This window comes from Vanessa atalanta, chromosome Z, assembly GCF_905147765.1.
Source record: "Vanessa atalanta chromosome Z, ilVanAtal1.2, whole genome shotgun sequence".
In the NCBI taxonomy this organism is placed as follows: Eukaryota; Metazoa; Arthropoda; class Insecta; order Lepidoptera; family Nymphalidae; genus Vanessa; species Vanessa atalanta.
In genome coordinates, this window is record NC_061902.1 from 15,659,513 (window position 1) to 15,682,255 (window position 22,743).

The 22,743-nt window shown below is 31.2% G+C and overlaps 1 protein-coding gene across 3 annotated transcripts; it reads right to left on the reverse strand.

Annotated features, from left to right (window-relative positions):
- Positions 1–6,846: 6,846 nt before the first annotated feature.
- LOC125076050 (L-lactate dehydrogenase) lies at positions 6,847–22,280 on the reverse strand. 3 transcript variants are annotated; one of them, XM_047687991.1, is made up of 7 exons: positions 22,165–22,280; positions 18,075–18,202; positions 14,900–15,017; positions 13,080–13,204; positions 11,060–11,282; positions 9,535–9,776; positions 6,847–8,778 (listed from the first exon to the last, which is right to left on the reverse strand). In XM_047687991.1, the coding sequence occupies exons 2-7, from the start codon at positions 18,195–18,197 to the stop codon at positions 8,614–8,616; spliced, it is 996 nt and encodes a 331-aa protein (XP_047543947.1). In that variant the 5' UTR covers positions 18,198–18,202; positions 22,165–22,280; the 3' UTR covers positions 6,847–8,613. The 3 variants fall into 3 exon arrangements, with proteins under 3 accessions (XP_047543947.1, XP_047543946.1, XP_047543945.1); XM_047687990.1 differs by lacking the exon at positions 22,165–22,280 and adding an exon at positions 19,851–20,065; XM_047687989.1 differs by lacking the exon at positions 22,165–22,280 and adding an exon at positions 19,468–19,549.
- Between the last annotated feature and the right edge of the window lie 463 nt (positions 22,281–22,743).

The following is a 22,743-nucleotide window of genomic DNA, read 5'->3' on the forward strand; positions in this document are numbered from 1 at the left end:
TGTAGAATGTTTATTACGTCACTGTAAAGCGAATTAGTGACTTTAGCTGGATTTTACGATTATAAGGGTGACATTAAAAGAAACCATAGCTGCACGTTAAATGCAACCACGGCAAACTAAATAAACTAAACTTGTAACAGCAATAAGTATGATTACAGCATTAAAATAGAAGAAAACAAAATACATTTTAAATGAAACGTAAGCACAAATAAGGCGAAAAGGAACTCCAGATCTCTTATAATGTATAGCAACAAGAGTATCAGGTTTTTAAAGCGTTCGCTATTCCCGCGAGATAAGTACTTAGTTATATAACATTCTGTATTAGCGTTCATTAAATTTTATTAATTTAATTAAGGCAGTAAAGTATCTTGGTATATTAGAATCAAAAATGTTTGATAGATCTATTAATATTTAAAAAAAAAAATGGTTTTAAATGGATGCATGACATACGTAACGTATTGGGATTGATGGTGATTAAAATCTTACTATTATATTTATATATTATGATATTGTTATAATAATATATAGCTAAGATGTTTATAAGTAGTATACGCGCCCCGTAGACACAATATAGATGAGAACATCGGCGTTAGAGAGCATCTTATCGTTTGCTGTTCGGTCTTGGCCAAGAGTGCCAATATACTTATGTTTAAAACAAGAAGTATCCATATTATAATTATACTAACGTGTTCTGATAATATATCCAATAATAGCGAACAAAATGATTTCAAACTTATCATCATTAGACTATAGTTACTTTTATGTTAATTATCTTTTCCGTATTACGCCTGATTTCAAACATAAGTTATGACTTTGCTCCATCTGACCAGCTTTCAATATCGAACTAAATGATACGTCACATCCTTCCGCTGTTAAACTATTAGAAGACCTACATAAAATGATATATCGAAAGACAATCGAGTAAATAGCCAAAACGACAAGAAAATAAAAATAAAAATGGTCAAGTTGAATACGAAACCATTCTATATGGAATCCACTCATAATTATGAATTTGTTTTATAGAGTAGATTAAACGCTAAAAATTTGAATAAAGTAAAAATCGCTAGGTTGACAATAACATAAATACGGCATTAGTTAACTATTTCAATTATAATAAATAAGATTTACAGTTCAACAATAACTTTGTTAGAAGATTTGAATTAAAAAAAATATTATATTGCTTATCAAAAAATATCTTTTGTTAGTTACATAATTACAAACTGAAATTTATTTTGGTTGTGGATTATCGAATGAAATTAAATATTTATGTAAAATTTTGTTATACCAATAAAACCGTACCTTATACATGAATAATATTTTGAAATATTTATAGGCTCGTTGTTGGTAAGATCTTCTCGTATGCCGTGACGCCAAACGGCATACGATAAAAACGGCATACGATTTGGTGGTCACGCTAATATTAGTATACTTTTAGGTGTTTTGGACATTGCTTAAGTTTATCCCCAGAGTAGTTTACGTTTTTGCTTTTATTTATGGGTCACAGTGTTCGTTTTAATTTGGCCTGTATAATTCAAATATCACGTCAAAAAATTATTGATAAATAAGGCATATTACATAATACAGGATTGTATTAAAGATAAAAGCGTGTACTTAGTATTTATTGATTTCCAGGCAGGATATATATAAATTTACTTGTACTTTTGTCATACTCTGTAATTAAAATAGTGGAAAAGAGTATTTATTGACACAAGTCAATACTTTAACATGACGATTCAAAATTGCTTTTATGATTCTATTTTAATAAAGATGTTTAATTTTTATTAATAAATGTCATATAACTTCAGTAACCAATTTAATAATCACCACACCACACCACACGTTGAGGAGTCACAACTTTATAATAATATAATACAATTAATAGTTTAAAATTAACAAAGTTTCGGCAAAAAATCAGCGTCCTATACAAACAGAAAATAGGAAGGTTGATAATTATTTAATTATAGAATTTAGTATTTTTACGTCCCACTTCAGCTAAAAGCAATACAATCTTCCTTGTTGCTTGCATTCCATCTTAGATCAACCCTATTTACTATCACCAGCTGATGTGGCTCTTGACTGACTTCTTCATCTAGTAGCTAGTGGTCCAGTCTGTTTTGCTGATATTTCATTTACGTGACCACGTGAAATTTCTTACTTCTTACTTAAAACCTGATGTCTTGATATTATCATCAATAATTTTATTATTTATAATTTATATAAATCTGAGAGATCAATCCGCTTGCTAAACATGAGCTTCACTTTAAACCCTCGATCAGAATACAATGTTACATTTGACTTAAGTAGGAATGTTTGGGTCAATTTACTTACACTGTTCCCTCTCCAGGTCTCTGCTGTTCCCAAACTGCGTGAGATATACAATGACATAGTAAATATATATACAATTGTGTTTAAAAACTCAATAAGATGTCAATCCAACACGACCGGAGAGACAAGGGAGGGACGCTGCCAAGATCTCAATTCCAGGCTGTTGCTATAAATGTTTTCACAAAGTAACTCTGTAATGTTTATAGGCCTGCCTCGAATTGGGAACCTTAAAATCTGCAGTCTTTGAAGTTCACAGTCAGACCGATTTTAACCGAAAACAAGTATCATAAGAACCACCTTAACGTTATATTTATATTAAGGACGACAACAACAATCTTTGATAATTGCATAATGCAATAACCCTTAACCTTGGTGCCATAGTCACGAAAATAAGTTAAAAATTAATTAATTGTAACGAGAATGGCTTAGAAATATTACGATACAGCCTGTACACAATCACACTGGGCAAAATTTGTCGGAAAAGAGCGATGGTGGTCGACTGATTGATACGTGTAGGTGGCCATTACGTCTATTTTTAAAACAAATCAATCCATAGCCTGAATGTAATTACCACGCGGACGTCGTATATCAAAACCTTCTTAATATCATTGTTTAATTTTTGGACTTATCCCTCTTTGTCCTTGAATTTGTTATCAGACATTAATAAAAATAATAAAGTACTTACAGTTATCCAAATAAATACCTTTATATAACAGTAATATAAAACACTCATAACATTAATAAACAATTAAAACAATACTAAAACGAAATTAATTAAATAAAACATGAATTAAAAAATGTTTTTTATTTTTTATTTTTACGCTATACGTCATAATTGACAATGAAAATCGATTGTCTCGCGTCGTAAATATAATTAAAATAAATCGTAAAAAATTCGAAAAGCCGGCAGAAGGCGTTTATCTCTAATTCTGAATGATCAAAATGATTCCTATACAAATGAAAATTAACAATGTAAATGTTTGGCAACAACTAAACACGTCCCATTCTCAAGCCGATCACCAGAAGTGTATATTACACTAGACGCTCGACGTCGCCGCGCTGATCCGCGAAAGCAGCTTTAGCTCCGCCCCCAAACAGCACGTTACCTAGGTTATATCCATTATGATGGGCGATTAAGCTCCTCCCTTTTTTGGAATTTCAACTTCAAGCAAGCACATTTTATTGATTATCAATACAGATACACATCAGCCACATATATAAATATGAATATTATTAAAATATCGAAAAAAAATCTGATATGGAATCATCATCACTCCGCCACAGAACCGAAGTTAAATATTATTATAAAATATATAAATAACAAGTATATTTTAGGACACCGACGGCAAATACCTCATTTGCAAATCTATAATGACGTATTTAGTTAGTGAAATTTTATACGTTTAAAATTACCTTATATAATATTTTACCATGACTTCGTAAAGGCCTTGCTTTACGAAGGTAAACTAAACAATAATCATTTTTGGCTTTCTCTTTATTAATGCAATTACAGGCAGTTGGAACATAACTTGTGTGATCTCACGATTAGTAACGCATTAATGGTTTAAATAGTGATTTGAAGTAGCAATTCTTATGGTACCATTAGGTGACCAGCTTCAGTGTTTTTACACGAAAAGTCAGTCGGACGAACTGACTTGTTAGCTAACATATTCGGCTACTGATCGCACAGAGGGTTTCTAAAACTGGGAGAGAAACTAAATATTTTTGGCCCGACTATATCTATATAGGTACAGTAAAATCCGCTTACAATGACTCCGCCTATATTGACCAACCGTTTATTGTGACGTACTTACACCATGAAGTTTGATTCTCATATAAAAATATTTGTAAAAAAAGCCTGATATAATGACTTTCCTTATAATGACAGTTCGCTTATTATGACCCATTTTTAATAAATTTTGTCCGGTTATAGTGACCGATATGATTCTTTACACCTTCGGTAATGTTCCTTTCTTCCTTCGACGACGTTCTGCACCTGGCTCATTGTTTTTATCTGAGTGAGTAATTGTCACTCAAAGGTCGTCTGCAGATTTGTTCATAGCAATATTGAAAATGATAATTTGACCATGGCTGTCTTCTAATCACAATATTATTAGAGACTGTTATTACAAAAAAATGAAAAAACAAAAGCAGACAAAAATTACAGATTACTTACATTAAAATATGAAAAATATAGTACATACATACATCTTTCGTATGTACTTATTACGTGCAAAATATATATGTATATATATATACTTTATTTTTATTTGTTTAACAAAACGCTTTGTATGACGTCCGGTTATTGTGACGTGTTTATCAATTCCCTTCGATGTCATTACAAACGGATTCCACTGTATATTAATGTTTATTTCGTTAATTCATATTGTGATATTATAGTGCATGGTGAGACTAGGCTGTAAATAGTAGAACTTTTGCCAAATTATTTTTAAATGTAATTTTGTTTTTTCATGTGATATTGTATCGACTGTTGGTTGTCTTACTGAAAATAAAATAAAACAAAGCTATTTAAAAATAAAATAAAACAAAGGATATTTTCAATTCAATTTCGACGTCAGAGCTACAACATACAGTTAATATATTTTTGCATTTTTTCAAATATCGATAACAATACGATTGATAACCCGCAATACGATTACACTCGAATAATTTCAACATCTTGTGCTTATGCTTTCATAAATACATATATACTTTTTTATTTTACCGGTTTGCACACGTGGGTCAAATGACGTCTTTAAACCAACTAAATCAATCGATAGAAGTTAAATGCAAAGCTGGTACTGATGAACGAGCAACAAATTATTTTGGTGCATTTTTTTATAGCATATTGGGAGACGGACTGAACAGTGAGCCACTAGATGGTAAATGGTCACTACATACAAACATAAGGACACAATATCAACCATGAGAACTAAGATGGTATTTTTCTTGTGTCTGTAGTTAAAGTAGCTTACCAACCCTTCAAATCAGAACTATACTAAGACAATAAGTATTTCTGTTTGGTGGTGGAATATGTGATGAGTGGGTGGTACCAATCTAGACGGACTTGTAAAAAGAACTACCACCAAGTGAATAAAATGATATATTTTTTAATTCTCAGTTCAGTAGTGTTCTAAAACTCGAAAGTTACAGTAGAACACGAGCGAGGAACGACAAAATGTGATATGCAATATTGTATATAATAATAAAAAAATTTAATGTATACACTTCGGTTTGTCAAAATTCGAAGTATGTGTTGTGAGATACGAAGTGAAAGCTAACTGAATCACAGTGCAGAACCTCACTTATAGGTAAGCTGTTATAAGTACAAGCTTACAATGCTATATTTAAACATAGCTTGGAATTAATTTGTCCGCGTTGGCAAGGATTACTTAGTGCCTACTAAGTAATACTTGCGTTTGAAATAAATTAAATAAAAAAGTCAGTTGTGCATTTTCATTTAAAAAAAGACGTCATATAAAATTTAATGTAAATAAATGTTTGTAAGATCACTTTTAAGAAAACTTTTTTTGTTCTATTTTTAAAAAAGGCGGTAGTCATGAATTTATTTTAGAATCATACTAATATTATTATATATATTTTACAAGGTAAGTATTTACCAAAAAATATTACTATGAAGCATGAAATATTATTTGAAGATATTTTATATCTTCAAAAATACTACAAAAATGTTAGCGATAGTTACGTAATTACAGTAACCGTTCTTGTGTTTATTTATTTGCGAATTTTAGTTGTACCGAGAACGCAAAGATTATTTCGCAAAGATAACGTGAGTAATCCTATTTAAAAAAATTTACACTAATTTAAGTCAGACTGTCAAAAATTTGCCATCATATTCCGAAGGTTCGATAACAAAAAAACACTAGAGTTATTTTATTTATACACACACTCGTGTGTGAAAACACTACCAAAAACGACAAGTTGTTTTCACAATATCGGACAAAATTGTGTCATTACAAGTTGCACACTGTAACGCTTAGTTTCCTTACTTATGTTCTTCTCAAATCGCAGGCGAATGCACTTCCGGCGATGGACCGGCCTGACGTCAAGTTTTATTTTCTTAATGATTGCCCTTCTCCTTTTGAAATATTCCATTTTTATAAGAATTTATTTTGCATCGTCTAGCTAGGAAATAGTAATACGTATAATTCCTTAATTCATTTTGGGCATTCTTAAAAAAAGTCCTAATTCAATATGAAGGGATCAATTCTTGTTTGTTTTTTATACACCTAAAACATGTCAAAAATATATTTAAAAGGCATCTTTCTGTCAACCTTAGTGTACTGGTTGAAGGGGTTGTTATCATTTTTTAGTAGATTCTCGTAAAATTCGTTCTCATGGGTTGTTTATTTTAGCACCTCGATAATTATTATAATTGATAATAAAAAAAACATTTAGGTAAGTTTATTTTAAACAAAAAAAAAATAGTAATTACTTTTATATAGTTTTAAAGTTTTTATTATAGATACAAATATTTCAATTTTTGTAATAAAAAAGCAATCAGTTCTACTTCGAAACATTTAATATAAATAAATTTGATACAAAGTCCACATCATCAATAGACGTATAAAATTACACAAATCGAAACAGCACAGATTAATAAAACACACAATTACTTCTGTGATATAAAAACTATTTCGTAATATAATTAAAAAATATACTATCAATTATTTATTTCCAATTAAGTATATATTTATAAATCGAATTTATTTTCCTTTCTTATTAATACCATAAAATAAATGCAATGTTATAGAGTAGCGTACAGTTCGAAGGTTCTAGAATTATAATAGAGAAATACGTATTAATTCATTATTTATTAAAATAAGTTAGAATAATAAAACTACAAAATGCTTAGGTATAAATTCGGCACTGGGAAATGTCATGATTCTTTATCGATAAATTCTTATAAGTGTCACGGGTATGTCTGACTTTATATGAATTTCATCAGTTATGGCTGGCCTTAGAATAGGAGTCTAATCACAGGTACAGTCGGGCTAAGAAAAGGTTCGTCACCTTAAGGTCTATTTTCGTGTGCTCAGTATGAGCGATAATCTGCTTTACCGATTGAGTATGACATATTGCGTCGCAATGTACACTATTTTGAACCTAGTTATCATACTATGTTAGTTTAATTTTATGTGCATTTTTCTGTTTAATGAATTTGAAAACTGACGAAGGTTTTCTTACCCTGACTGTACAAGTATAATAATAATAAAATTAATAAAAGTCGTATGTCACAGACATTTGTTTAGTGAATGTTCAAAGGCACAATATTTGTTTGTTACTATAGAAACGGCATAGGAAAATACTTTCAAATAGGCAATTTTCACTTACGACCTTTTGAATAGTTGAACAGTTACAGTTGCTGCCATAGTAATGTTTTTTTAAATTCTAACAAAATTCATGTTATATTTCAGTCAAATATTAATCGTGGCTTATTACTTAACAGTCGTTAATACTTAAATATAAAAAAAATATAATTTAAATTAATAAATACTCGCAATAATCCTCAAGAATAAATGTTGAGTAGCGGTCGTTTAAGTACACAATTTAGTGTCTTCTTCCTTCGCATTACGAATGACTAATAAATGGATAAATCATTGTGTCGCAATGTATCCGCTATATCATATTTACTAATGTGACTGTATGATTTGATATCCAATCCTATTCCTATCGTATTCTTAATAAATCTATTTAAACAAAAAGATAATATATAAATCAGTTAATCTATCGTGAATTTAAATAGTACATGTATATAAATGTGAAATATATTTGTGCGTAAAAATGTGCCTTGTTTAAAAAACATTGGTTAGAATTTTTCGTGACATTCACACCGTGCTTATAAATAATTGTGTATAAGTAAAGTTTATTAAATATTAATTTGATAAACAGACATCGATATAATAAGCGACTCACAATAAAATATTCAACTACAAATAACTATGTGCACGTCAAATTTTAAAATGAAGTGCATTTTGAAAATCATTTAATTTTTATTTAAGTTAATATATTTTAGGTTTTTGTCTTCTAATGTTAAAAAAAGATTTAAACCTAATTGCGATTCTAAAATAAGAATCATCTCTATTTTCAAAATTTTGGCAATCATCGTATGATTTCACCGAAATTAAGTATGATTTTGGATTTATGGTTCGACAATTTCGACGTTATTTCCATATATTCCGTTTCCGTTATAAGATTTTTACTTTAAGTCCTGATTGTTAATGAAATCTCCCAATTTCCGGCTATTTTAACTCGGTGCTATAAAAATTAAAACTGAATTCCGGCCTGTACTTGTGCCATCAACAGTGCTGATTTGCGGAGCTGCCCTAGTTCCTTCTCTGTAAGGGGTTGGCGAATGACGTCGTAGACTCCATTGCTGCCCAGCACACATGGGAGGGACAGGAACACGTCCTCTTCGATTCCGTGCTCACCCTATAGACAAATAATTTTTAAGGTTACAAATATTATTGAACGCATATACATTTTACTCATACATGCTCTGAAATACTCAAAACTATCAAGATAAAAAAATACATCTAAATCCGTTCATCGGTTAAAGCGTTAAGTGGTAACAGACAGAATTACTTTCAAATTTATAATATTGATAGGGATACATTAGACAAAAGAATAAAAAAGAATTCGAGCAGGATACAAACGAGATTCTTATTTGAACAGAAAACAAAAACGTATGAAACGTTTTAAACTAACTAATGAAAGAAATCCTTTGTTGTTACTCCGTATTTTTTTTATTGATATTAGTTTGATTATGGACTTATATCCTCACCCGTGGTTCAGACTTAAAATTCACATCGTGTACTAATTTTTGGCCTCGAGAATAATGTCAAATTATTATTATGTTGAAGATAAGATCACCAGTTAATTTGACTTAACAAAAGTAGTAGATTTATATTTTGGTACCATTATTTTTACTTTATACATTAAACCCATCTCAGATCTAAAATATATCTCTCCCAATCGGTTTTATTTATGATATTCAAGTGAAATCTAAAAAGGCCAATCATTATAGTTTGGGAAACCGAACCTGTTGAGTTTAATTGGCATTTAGGGTAAGTTTGGTTCACTTAAAACAAAATTTGTAACAAATTTCCTCAAAGACACCTTCATTTATACTCAGTTAGTATAATATAGCATTGTGGCTAGTAAAAGTGATGTTCGTGTGTACAATACCTTGAGATAAGTGGACACAGCGTGAACACTGTTAGCATTCGTCAGGATGGCTCGTGCGAGCTGCGACAGAGATAGTCCGATAGCCCAGGACGTGTAGCCCTTCAGTTTGATCACTTCGTAAGCACTCTTCACTACCATATCGTGCAGTTCCTGCCAGTTCTCCGGGTCTCCGTCGGTTCCGATCTTGACATTCAAATCGCTCAGACGTACACCAGCTACGTTCACGCCAGACCATACAGGAACTGTAAGTCGAGTATGTATTAATAAAACGCGTCATTTTTTTAATGTTACAAACACGAAAAGGTAATTAAATTATTGTATAAGAAAATATTTGTTCTTGATTACTTTAGTATCGCAATGTGAATCAATCAAAATAATATATTTATTTTATGTCTACAAATAGATTGGAAATAAAATCGTTATCGATTTTAAATTTCACGCCATACTCCTTCACACTGTTTCGATAAGTAAGAAGTATTTGAATTAACGATGTATTTCTACAACCTATATGTCAAAGCGTGTGAGGAGTGTCACAATATTGAGGATACGCGAAAATGTCTGTTTGGTCGAGCATTATGATAAAAAGCTGCTCCGGTTTTGATTATATTGTTGTTGTTATTGCTATTGTTTAATTTTAAATAGTTTTAAAAACTAGTATGTATTTCATCTATACCCGTCACTCAGGGTTGCCAGTTTTAAAAATTATTATTAAGGTATATCAAAATATTAAGTCGGATGCGAAAGTGAAATTGTTTATTCTACTAGTCACTGAATAAGAGTAAATTAAATTACGCATACATTGTTTAATGTATTAGAAAAATCTATGTGACAACCCTATTACATTTTCAAAGCTGTTGTTGGTTTTCAGCAATTCTACCGATAAAGATTTGTTTCACTACTACTAGTTCACTACTATAGTTCTATTTATAACTAGGATGAGTAAAATAAATACAATTTAGTAAGCGGTATTCTACGGCGTCTATATGCTAAAATGTATTCTTAATAATATAACGTCAAAGTCTACACAATAAGCATCGTCAGTTAGAGAGCGGTACTAGGGCTGTATAAGGAAAAAAAAAATGAAAATCAAAATTGTTTTGTCAAACTCCAATTTTAACTGAACTAACGTATACTATGTGACATTAAAAAAATCATTTAAACGAGGTTTCATCATGTTGGCGCCGAATGTAGATGAGTGACTTGCAGTTAACAATGAAACGAAATCAAAATAAAACCTGTCATGGATCTCGAAATTCCGAAAAAATCTTTTGATTAAACGCTAATTTTCGCGGGTGACTCACTAGTTAGTCAGTAGTTTAGTTTATTATCCGTTAATAGTTCCTTTACGATTCGTGGTAAAGAGCAATGCTTCTAAATTTGGCCTCGTAAATTATTCTATTCATTATTCCGTGAGCAAAATAAGTCGTTTTTTGAGTATTGTAACCAGACATAAATATTGAAAATAAATTATATCCTCAAGAACAGACCGACAATATTCCAGCATTTAAATATAAGTTATTCTCACCACTGCTGTCTCCGTGTTCACCGATGATGTATCCGTGGCAGGATGTGGCAGCCACGGACAGCTTCTCCGATAGGAGATAGCGGAATCTAGCAGAGTCTAGATTCGTGCCAGACCCGATAACACGGTGCTTGGGTAACCCGCTGATCTTCCAGGTCACATACGTGAGAATGTCGACTGGATTGCTGGCAATTATGAATACTGCGTCCGGACTGTATTTGACGAGCTGAAAGGATAGCGTAAGTTTTTATATAGTTTATTCCCGCAGTAGAAACTTTCAAAAAGTGCCCAGTCTCAGAAGTCCCAGTTTCGCAGAAAAAATCAATATGTATTTTTAACAATAAACGGCTATCACACTGGATCACTAATAGTTAGATAAGTAGGTATATTCATATGAAAAGAGTTTCTTTATATACTTCTATGCTAGTCTGGACTTACTCGGGATTGCATAAAAAGCATCACATTCCAAAAATATCCATAAATACATTTTTAACACTCGTAAATTGTCATCATTCCGTATGTTGGACGTTGAGTTTGAGGACATTCTGTATATATAGTCATTTACTAAATTTCATTACAATCCCAATTCCCATAAAGTCCTATCTAGAAGTTCAAGCACGCTTCATACCAAATTTTTAAAGTTTGACTGTGAATAAGCAACAGGTAGGCAAACCGATAAGAGTTAATTTCGCATTTATAATATTCGTATAGAAGTATATCGATTAGCCGAGTGGAAATGGCCCAGTGGTTAGAACGCATCTTATCGATGATTTCGGGTTCAAACCAAGGCAGACGCCACTGAATTTCCATGTGCTTAATTTGTGTTTATAATTAATCTCGTGCTCGGCGGTGAAGGAAAACATCGTGAGGAAACCTGTCTGTGTCTAATTTCAACGAATTCTGCCACATGTGTATTCCACCAACCCGCATTGGAGCAGCGTAGTGGAATATGCTCCAAACCTTCTCCTCAAAGGGAGAGGCCTTAGACCAGCAATGGAAAATTTACAGGCTGTTAATGTAATTTAATATTGATTAGATATTATATATAACACGCACATATGTTATATATAAAGTGCACTTTAAATGTATCTCAACAACTGTTATGTAACTGAGAATAAAGCGGTTTTTTTTTAAATACTGAATGAAATTATTTTGTAATATAATAATTTTAAGATAACTAAATGTTATCAATAAAAATTGACATGTTTACGATAACTTAACAATATTTAAAACTGCAATAAAAATTATCAAAGAAACAGTAATTTATGTGTTAATTATAAGCGGTTATATCACTTTTTACATATCGACTTTGCTTGCGCTAATACTAATAATCCTATCCATTATAAATCAATACGAAAGTGAGTTTATTCGTTTGTTCGTTACACTTTTAGTTTGTTAGTTATTCGATCGATTTTCATGAAATTTTGTAAACACCGTATCACGGTACCTGACCAGACCTTCACACTCGGACGAATACGCGGGGGAAACTAGTCTCGTGATAAAGACGCTCGCCGGATAGTTGCATTCAGAGCATTTAGTTAACCCACACAGTATTTACTTAAATTCATGATGTCAACTTACGCCTTGGCGTCGTTAAGTATTAGACAAAACAATGAGCAAGGAAATTTAATATGTATATACTGGGTATATATGTACCTACTTAAACAAGAAAATTCTCTATTTGGTATTGCGTTGACTGTTTATGATAGGTAGACACTTGCAAATGGGCCACCTGGGGGTATGTGATCATCACCGCCCATTACACATTAAAATGTTATTTCCCTTGTCTTTTCTTACTCTAGCTCACTCACTTCAAACCGGACCATAAGAATACGGTAAAATATGTGATGAGTGGGTGGTACATACCAAGACGGGTGTGGACTAAGCTTTACTATCAAGTAACTTTCAGCAAAAAATTAAGGTAATTTTTTTGGTGACGGTTTATTAAAAAATAAATTTCTTGGTATTATTGAGAGATGATATTTATCCAATACCTTCTAAAGTATAGAGGAAAAACTCTTACCTGCGGGATGATTATCTTGAGAACGTCAGTGTTTCTCTGCACTAGGTCCAACCTCGACTCGCCTTCCCGTTGACGGACACCAGCCGTTACCACACAAATCTTTGAGCCAGCTGAAATTGCGTAATCTGAAAAATAATAAAATCATATAAACATTGTGGCACATTTTAAATCTAACTACGCTCATGTTCCAAGTTCACTTTCTTCATGGACATTCTTTGGGACAAAATATAACTTTAATTCTGCTCCTTTTATAACATGTATGTATGTATTAAAAACTGCACCTACAACAATATTCGTTCATGTTTCTGCCTTACGAGGTCGACATTAAGGTTCAATTTATATATTCTTTCCGACTTACTAGTACATATATTTTTTTTATATCTATTATTCGCAAGCGTTAATCAAAGACTAGACTAGATCCAAGTATTTCTCCCCTATTATTGAAATTATTATAAGACAAACGAACCGTCGCGGCAAAGGTTCTCTGCGTTTAATTATAAACTAGAACCTTCTCAGACTCCCTGTATCTTCTGGTATAAGTTAGGAACAAAAAAGGTCTCCTCTTTTATTAATACAGATGTATAGAGTTTTAATATGTAAGCGTTGTGCCTAAATAGCAAAACAAACGTACATAGTTTATCTCTGTATTTATATTAATGACGTTTCATTATCGTCCACAATTAAAATGTCAAAACAAATATATATAATTTACGGTTTCTTTGATAATAAGCCAATTAAAATAAAAATTTATTCAAGTCGACATTTAACAAGATTTAATAAACCGGTTATCCGTCGGTAACCGGATAAAACCGGAAAACGAAAATTATTTGATGAGTTACTTTTTTATTTATTAGTATTATGTGTGAGATTCAAATAATATTAATATTTAATTGTCTTTTATGATTTATATAATATTTATAAAAAAATCCTTAGGATAAGTTGCAATATTTTTGCAATGTGTTAAGTAACCGCATTGTCCAACAGCAGGATCACAGCCTTTTTGCTTAGATTTTAGAGTTTTATTTACAAAGTTAATATAACTATACTAATATTGATACGTTGGAAAAAAGTATGGGTGTTTTGCTCAGTAATTTGTGTAAAGGACAATTATTATTGTATGACTGGTGCATGTTATTCACAAATAAAACCGTACTTCTACTACCCACACTGGTTAGGCTTGATTCTGATGCTTGTTAAGTTCAAATAAACTGGTAAATTTGCGTTGACCGAAATTACATTACAAAATACAATTAGTATAAATTAATGAAGTTCAGATCACCGAGGACAACATGAGCCAATTGACTGGTAGAACTGATAACTATGGATCAGCATCATTTTACATTAACCAAAGAACTATTTTGTATGCTTGACCACGAGTCAAAGGAGCAAACAAAATAGCTAAGCCTTTGATCAAAGAAAATGTAGGAGAATGTTACTTTTAATGTTGTTTTTATAATTGTACTGCAATATTTAAATCTGGTAGTTCTTCAGACCCCAACAATTTTAGACCGATCCCAAAAGCAAGCTAATTTCTCAAACAGACACAATTACCTTCATAGAAAACAATTTTGGATTTATGAGGGGTGGTTTCATAGTCGACTCAGTCCTATGACTGAGTCGACTATGAAACCACCCCTAATAGATATTCCTAAAAAGCTCTATAGCTTTTTAGGAATATCTATTATGTTCAACGTTAAACTCTGTCCAGGAAACAAATTCACTGCGGAATTGGGGACAGTGTACACGACTTTTTAAATTCTTATCTTAACGATACAATTCAGAGAGTTGACGTTATTTATTGTTGTGGTAGGTGATCTTACCAGTGCTGGCCTGGATCCTTGCATTCTTCATGAAGGCGGAGCCATGCTGAAGATCCATCATCTCGCCCTTCAACTTGTCTTCCATGACGTCAACCAATGCGATGTTATTCGTTACACCCTGTATCCATCATATAATAAAAATTACATACATAGTATATTTTTTCTAACTAAAAACTATTTTAAATAATGAAACGGCTTCAAAATAAACTTGATTTGGTATTTATAATGTATGTATGTATGTTGATATTTTTTTCGGATCAGATCATGAAAAGTGTTTGGAATTTTCTGTAAGATCCGCAGTCATGGTGAGTCGAAAATATGATTACCTATTACAATTATATGTCGAAAAATTCCCAATATTACTGAAAGGCTAAGGAAACCTTTTTAATGAATTACCGTGCTTCCGACACCACGCAAATTCGGTAAGACGCTGATTTCTCATCTTCTCTTCTCAGTAATCGTATTAGATTATGAACGTGGAGGAATAGAACGATCACTTGTGTGTGCTCGTGTGTGCTTGTACGCTTTAAATAACTTATATGATCTTGGCTAGTTTCAGTCGAGATATAAAGACCAACATCAGGAATTTCAAATTGGAAGGATGAGACGAGGAATACATATATAAAATGGATACAGATATAAAATGCTTTCATTGTCGACGCTCAACCTAATTTTTTTTATTTTCGTAACACCGGCCGTCGACTTTTGACTCGCGGATTATTTTTAAACACGCACTTCAAAATATTCGACCAAGATGATATAAATAATAACAATGCACTTCGGTTCTAGTAACCGTTTTAGATTTTGCCGCGAACCGAACTACATTAACAAATAGATAAGTAGAAAGCTAAGACTACATAAAACAACACTTAAAAATTTAAATAGTACTATGAATAGTTTGAGCGCGTAACGTAAATTAAAAATGTCGTAACTATGCATTCTTGTGATATAAACTGAATTGCACCGTAGTTATTTTATTAATAAGGTTCATTACTACATTTCAAATATAATAAAGAACAAAGAAAATTTAAGATATTATAGGTCAGTATAGTTCGCGGAATAAATTCAACGCTTTTTTTTGCTATTCTATTCTAATAATTTGAAGCCTTGACCACAAAGATCGACATTAAAAATATCTATAATTCATTTCATATCTACTAAAGGACTAAAATAAATTAATAATTGTCCTAAATATATGAAATATACATATATTAATAATTAATAAAGGCAAATAATTAACAAACAAACAAACAAACATCATGATGAAACATAAGGTAATTTAATTAGTGTTCAAGTTTTACCATATAATAAAATAACTATTCAACAATGGGTATTTACCTGAACCTATTATACAATGAATGTTAAGACTTGAATGATAATTTCGTCATGCAATATTGTAGAAATAGGGTAATTTGGTCCCTCTGTAATTTTTCCTCCTATATAATGTCATGGTATGTCATAGTTTCTTGGATATTTTTATCACTTGATCTCACTCCGTTTCAAGTGATAAATATTTTAAGCCAATAAATAAAAAATAAAAAACAAAAATTAACACGTGATACTTATGAAATTATTTTCAATGTGATTATTTATTTACAGTTGACGATCCAAACAGGATGTGCCTATTTATGTATAATAATTCATTAGTCATTTTAAGTTTTGCTTGCCGGCATTACAAGGACGATGACAATGTTTCATCAGATCCAAAGATCTATAGCAAACTATAGCACATGATTATGTTAATTAACTTTTTATACCTTATTATGCAACTTATATGCAATAATACTTCTACCCAGGACTATTTGCAATTGCACAATCTGGAGTCAATGTTACGCGTGACGTGTGCGTGAGTGAGACGCTAAATATGATGCTGGTATTAGAAATATGTCGAAAGAATGTAACGTTTACTTAGCAAACATATATCAAAGTGCTATTAACATAAAGTCGCTTTTCGCGTCACGTTAATTCCTTCTAAACTAAACATTGGTTTCTAGACGGTTTTCACGACTATTAAGGTAGTTTCACCAGAAAGGTTACATTACAAAAAATAAACAGTTTGGATACATTTCTTACACTATTTTATAATGATAATTCACAAAATAAATAACATATCAATTTTAAACGAAATCCATTATTTAATGATGTCTCGCGGTGAAAACCCCGTTTTTTCCTTGCAATATATACTAAAAAATATTATTTGAATGAAAGGTAACTTTATCAGTCTGTATTTTTTTGTGAAGATTATTTGTGTCTTCACTAATGTTCCGTTGTTATATCTTATTTACAATTTGTTTTTAACTTGCTTGTATTTTTCATTGTCAGGCTGCATTATTATCGAAATGTTAGGATTGCAAATTGATGACAAAAAATTTAAGTTGAAGACTGACAAGTTATTATTAGACAATGAGGAACTCTGGATTCGTCAGCTGATCTGAATGGTATACGGCCAGATTGTACATAATTTACCCCATTATAGATTGTAATCCAGAATTTCCTTGATGATCGTCATTGGTGCCCTCACAATGAGCGTTCCAAACGCGACTTCGCTGTTTTGGATGTAAAATATTTCGTATGACGCGATATTGCAACCACTGCATGTTATATGACATGATTACAATTCAGTGAACTGTCTCAGACTAAAATTACCAAGAATTCCGTTAAAGCTGCTGTCCAGCAAAAAGGACGCGTATGTCGGATGATAGCTTTTAGTGCGTAAACTAAAACTCTTGGGGTTATAAATTAGCGAATTCTATGAACTGTGATAGTGTTCCTGCGATAAATTGTTCTTATTACCGAGTCTTTCTTCCTTTGGATACTAATATGTCATTTTGCTGCCATATATGTTATCAATATAGATTGTTTAGCGGATTTAAATATAATTTATATCGATAACAATTAATATTATTTATAACATACAAAATTATGAAGTTATTTATATCATATCGTCGACCTTTATACGACATTTTGGAGAGAAGTCAATGTTTCCTCTCCTTGAGCCCTTTGAATATATTTTTTTGTTTTGACAACTTAAGTACTTCAGGCAGAGTTCGCTAGGAAAACGACAGGACCGACAATGTAAAGATCCATATCGACTGAATAACCAACGAACATAACTTAATCTGTAAAATCTGATTATGATATAAAAATAACACTATATTTCAAATAAATATTTTACCTGTGTCAGCATAGAGAAGACAGCGGCCATTCCAACTTGACCGGTACCGACAACAGTGACCTTATTGCCGGTGTCATCGATCCTCGGCTGGACCGGCTGAAATAACTGCTCAAGGGTAGCCATTTTACCTAGTGAAAAAAATAATAGTTAGTACGTCTGATGAGTATACTCAGTCCATGTTTGGGCATTGACGGTAAATAATATATAATAATAATAATAAATATTGGACAACATCACATATATTACTCTGATCCCAATGTAAGTAGCTAAAGCACTTGTGTTACGGAAAATCAGATGTAACGACGGTACCACAAACACCCAGACCCAAGACAACATAAAAAACTAATGAACTATTTCTACATCGACTCGGCCGGGAATCGAGCCCGGGATCTCGGAGTGGCGTACCCATGAAAACCGGTGTACACACTACTCGACCACGGAGGTCGTCAACGTGAATGGAATTGGTGTCTGAGTTACCATTAAAAACCACTATTTAGCTAGTTTTTTCAATATCAAGGTCAAGTATGATTTATGTAGCGTTACAAAACGTTTTTTGATATTACTTTTCAATGAAGCGATTCAAGTGCTGAACACATTCCAATATAAAAAAATCAACAATCCTTACGTTTTATATGACGATTAAAATAATAAAATAAAAATCTTTAACGAGGGTTCATAGCCGAACAGGCACACCAAAAATATGTATGTGCTAATTTGTAATTATAATTTATATCGTGTGGTGGAATGAGCTCCAAAATCATCTCGCAAGAAGGGTTCTTCTCGCTTTTTCCTCTTCGCGGTTCTGGCAGAGTATATAATCTACTTATTACTTTAAAAATAAAATAAAAAAACATAACAAAGTACAAGTCTGCTTGAACAAATTCGCTACATGAATATGTCATTAATTTAGCTTGATTTATTTATTTTTAGCTCAATAATATATTATATTTAAGATAAAATCAATTTAAGAAAAAATGGTTTTTTTCATAACATAAAATAAAATATTTGAATAAAGATGAACCCCAATTTTTTTATTTCAATCGAGTTGCATCATAATTCTACCTAACTAGGTCTCCATATATATATTGTTTTTATATATACATACATACACAAAGTTAATACACTCTATTATTATAAAAACAAAAAACAATTTAAAAATCACAATACATTACGCAAAGCGAATTTTTTAATTTACTATAATAAAAAAAAAATTATAATATTTTATGTTTGCTACACGATCAAGCGAATACCTATTTGATATAACAATCGATTACATTTTGATAAACGACATTTGGGGTTACTTTTTGTTATAAATAACTGTAACTTTATTTACGCCGAGCAAAAACAAGATTACATTATAAGAATTCATTAAAATTACAAGGTAAATAGTTACCTGTTACTCTATAATGTCTACGACTTAATAATAAATTTACACTGAACCGTCTTAATACAGGAAACATATCCTCTATAATAATCACTGAACACTTATGAACATATCACTCTCATTGTAAATATGATATGACGAAAATGACTCGCAAATAATATTAATATAGCGATCGTAACAGGTAACTCATAGAATATTATAAAATACAAGATGAATATTTACTAACGATCTTCCTCCTACTATCGAGCCGGTAAAAAAACTAGTTAACATAAAATTGTAGTTTTAGTATAAAGAACAAGATGAATTATAAGGTTTAACAAAATATTTCGCAAGCATGTACATAAAAAGATCATTTAAAATGCTATTAATAATAATAAATTTGTAAATCTCACGTGTAGTGCCATTCACTCCGTTGGCGTTATTTCCCGGCATGGTTTTATAGAAATACAAGTCTTGTCACGCTTGTAATACAATACAGTCGTTACGCCGTTGATGTCAGCAATGCAACTAATTAATAACTGTTTAAGTAACCGAATATATAACCAAAGAACGGTGATGACCGAATGGCAGCGAGAGCGCGAAAATATAGGGTGAAGTGACCGGACATGTGTTACGGTGGGGATGGGTTCCAAATTTAATCTGCGCTTGCGAACGGTTGATCGAATGGATTCGGAAATACATGTTCCGATGCACGTACGTTGCTTTGCAATAACAATGCAATAATAATTCATTTTAAAACAGCATTCATGTGTATACATTTTGAAATATTGCCGTAATAAATTACTTATACAATACTATTTTAAATATATTTTACATTATAAGTAATAACCTTTTTTTAAGGTATCTTCTTATTTATTTTTTATTTTTTAATTACGTTTACCTACTGACCTAGTTTTACTTTTAGTGCATATGTAAAAAAAAATACGTGCAGAGGGGACGTATTATATTTATTGTAAGTAATCATTTTTTTAATTTAAAATTGAAACTAGAATAAATTTTTTTTTTATTAGATACCAATTTATGTAACCTATTGTGTTATTTTGGAATTGTTAGATAGAATATAAAATAGAATATAATAATTAATTAAAAAACATAATTGTTTAAAGTTGCAAATTCTTTATTATAAATTACTGATGGGACATGGTTATACTTCTCACCGCATCAATATCTATGGGAAGTGGTGGCTTACCAGGTGACCCATTTTGCCGTCCCCTAAATATTATATGAAAAACAAAAAAAAAATTCACGCCGTACTAAATTTTAACCCTTATTTCGGCAATGCGCTGTCAACTTAGGAAACGAAGATGTTAAGTCCCTTGTGCCATCAAACTAGAATAAAACAATAATAATTACATATTGCTGTTTGGCTGTAGAACGTATATTAATACATCAATAAGAAAAGTTATCTATTCCATTTATCCTATCAATGGAAACATTTAATTTAAATATATATATATATATTTATATATAATATTTATTTAATTAAATTATATTATTAATTGTTAGATTGTCGTAGTGGAGACTATTTTAAGTAGGGATGACTTTATTACGTATCTTAGCTCCAAACCTGTGACCTTCGCCTAGTTATATAGATGCGCTTTAATATCTTTAATTTTATTTGACACTAGTTGTCATTATCACTAGGCTTACCAACGCAGCGGCTTCGCTTGCATTTAAGGATTAGTTGTCAGATGTTAAAAAAAATAGACTAAGTACCAAATTTCATCAAACTCAGTTTTGTCGAGAAAAAGCAACAGGCGGACAGAGTTACTTTCGCATTACTAATATTAGTATAGAATTACAGATTAGTACCTATATATATTTAAAAAAAAACATTTTGCTTATTTATGTTTGTTTTTGGATATTAAAAATAAAGAGGTTATAATTATCACTTGCATTGCATTTTAAAACAAATCCAAAAATAAAAAGTATGTTAAAATTTTACCGTCGTTTCCTTAACACAAATAAAACGTCAAGTGTTTTTATTTTGATCCAGTTATAAATTTGCAGCTGTTTTAAATAAATTACACGAAACGAGATTGCATAAATTACTTTCAATTGGGTAATCCAATTGATTCGTTTTAAATTAAATGGGATAAAGTCATTCGCATAGAGTAGAGGTCACTGTCAAGATCACGTGAACTAATACGGTCAAGAATTAAATAAAGGAGACAAAATCTTTCAAATCTATTAGCTTTTGTCTGAGAACAGTATTTATTACTTTTAATAGTATAACAATACATTTTATACGCGTTACCTATATGATAAATTCTTAAGTTAAACATTTTGACAATATTTTCGATTTAATTAATATTATAATTATATATCATAATTCAATAAATGCACGTGTTTGAGAAAAGTTAAAAAAGTTTTTTTATAAATAACATGTATAAAATAGTAGGTGCTTTACAACAAATAGACGATCTTTCCGTACATTGACACTAACGACGAAGGTCAACACTAATCTCATAATTGAAAATTTAACGCAACAAAATATAGAAAAATCTATAAAAATAAAGACAAATAATAGAAAAAAGTCATAAAAGACAAATATAAAACTTCGCAAACTTTATAATAAACTTTTACTAACTTTTATCCTTGCTCAGATTAAAAAAAAAACAAGTACATAAGTAATTAAAATAAACAGATTCAAAAATGGAATACAATTGATTCATATGTCAGTGAAAGTAATACGTGGTTACTCACAGATATATCTTAGGTCGTGGTACAGGTCACGTAGAGACGACCAACGGTGGTTGTATGGCGAGGCGGTTGAGACTCGAGTCAGCCGTTTACTCAAGGTGACCTTCAACAATTCGTTTTAGAAGCCACGCCATCGCGCATGACTGAAGCCGCTCAATCAAAAACAGACCCAATGACCAGGGTATAAAACGTATTCTAGCGTACGCATTCGTTTTGATACAGGACGATAATACTATGAAAATTCACCGCGTTTAATTCAATGATCCGGCATTAAATACTTTATTAGATATTACAAGTGCAGTTACTTCACTAGCATTGTGTGGTTTTAATGAATCAGAACTGTTATCGATATCTGATAAAGGTCGCTAACTGATAACGAGCTTTTAAAGGATATGATTCTTACAGCTTTGGTAATAGGGTCCAGGTTCGTTGAATTGTGAGATATGATATCCCGAAATTCTGATTGGTGTAGTAACTACAATAATAATATATTAAATCACCAAAATCATTCGCTTCCCCTTTACTATTTGTTTAGGATTGCCCTTTTATTTTCCGTCGTCTAGTTTTAGTCGTATCTTTACT

What these genes read in the sequence shown, in the direction of transcription:
- LOC125076050 (XM_047687989.1), bottom strand. Translation starts at nt 19,534, where the DNA reads ATGTTTCCTGTATTAAGACGGTTCAGTGTAAATTTATTATTAAGTCGT. An exon ending in TCTTCTCTATGCTGACACAG is followed by an intron (nt 15,018 to 18,074) that starts GTAAAATATTTA and finishes TGATGGATACAG; the next exon opens with GGTGTAACGAATAACATCGC. An exon ending in TGAACACGGAGACAGCAGTG is followed by an intron (nt 9,777 to 11,059) that starts GTGAGAATAACT and finishes CTCGACTTACAG; the next exon opens with TTCCTGTATGGTCTGGCGTG.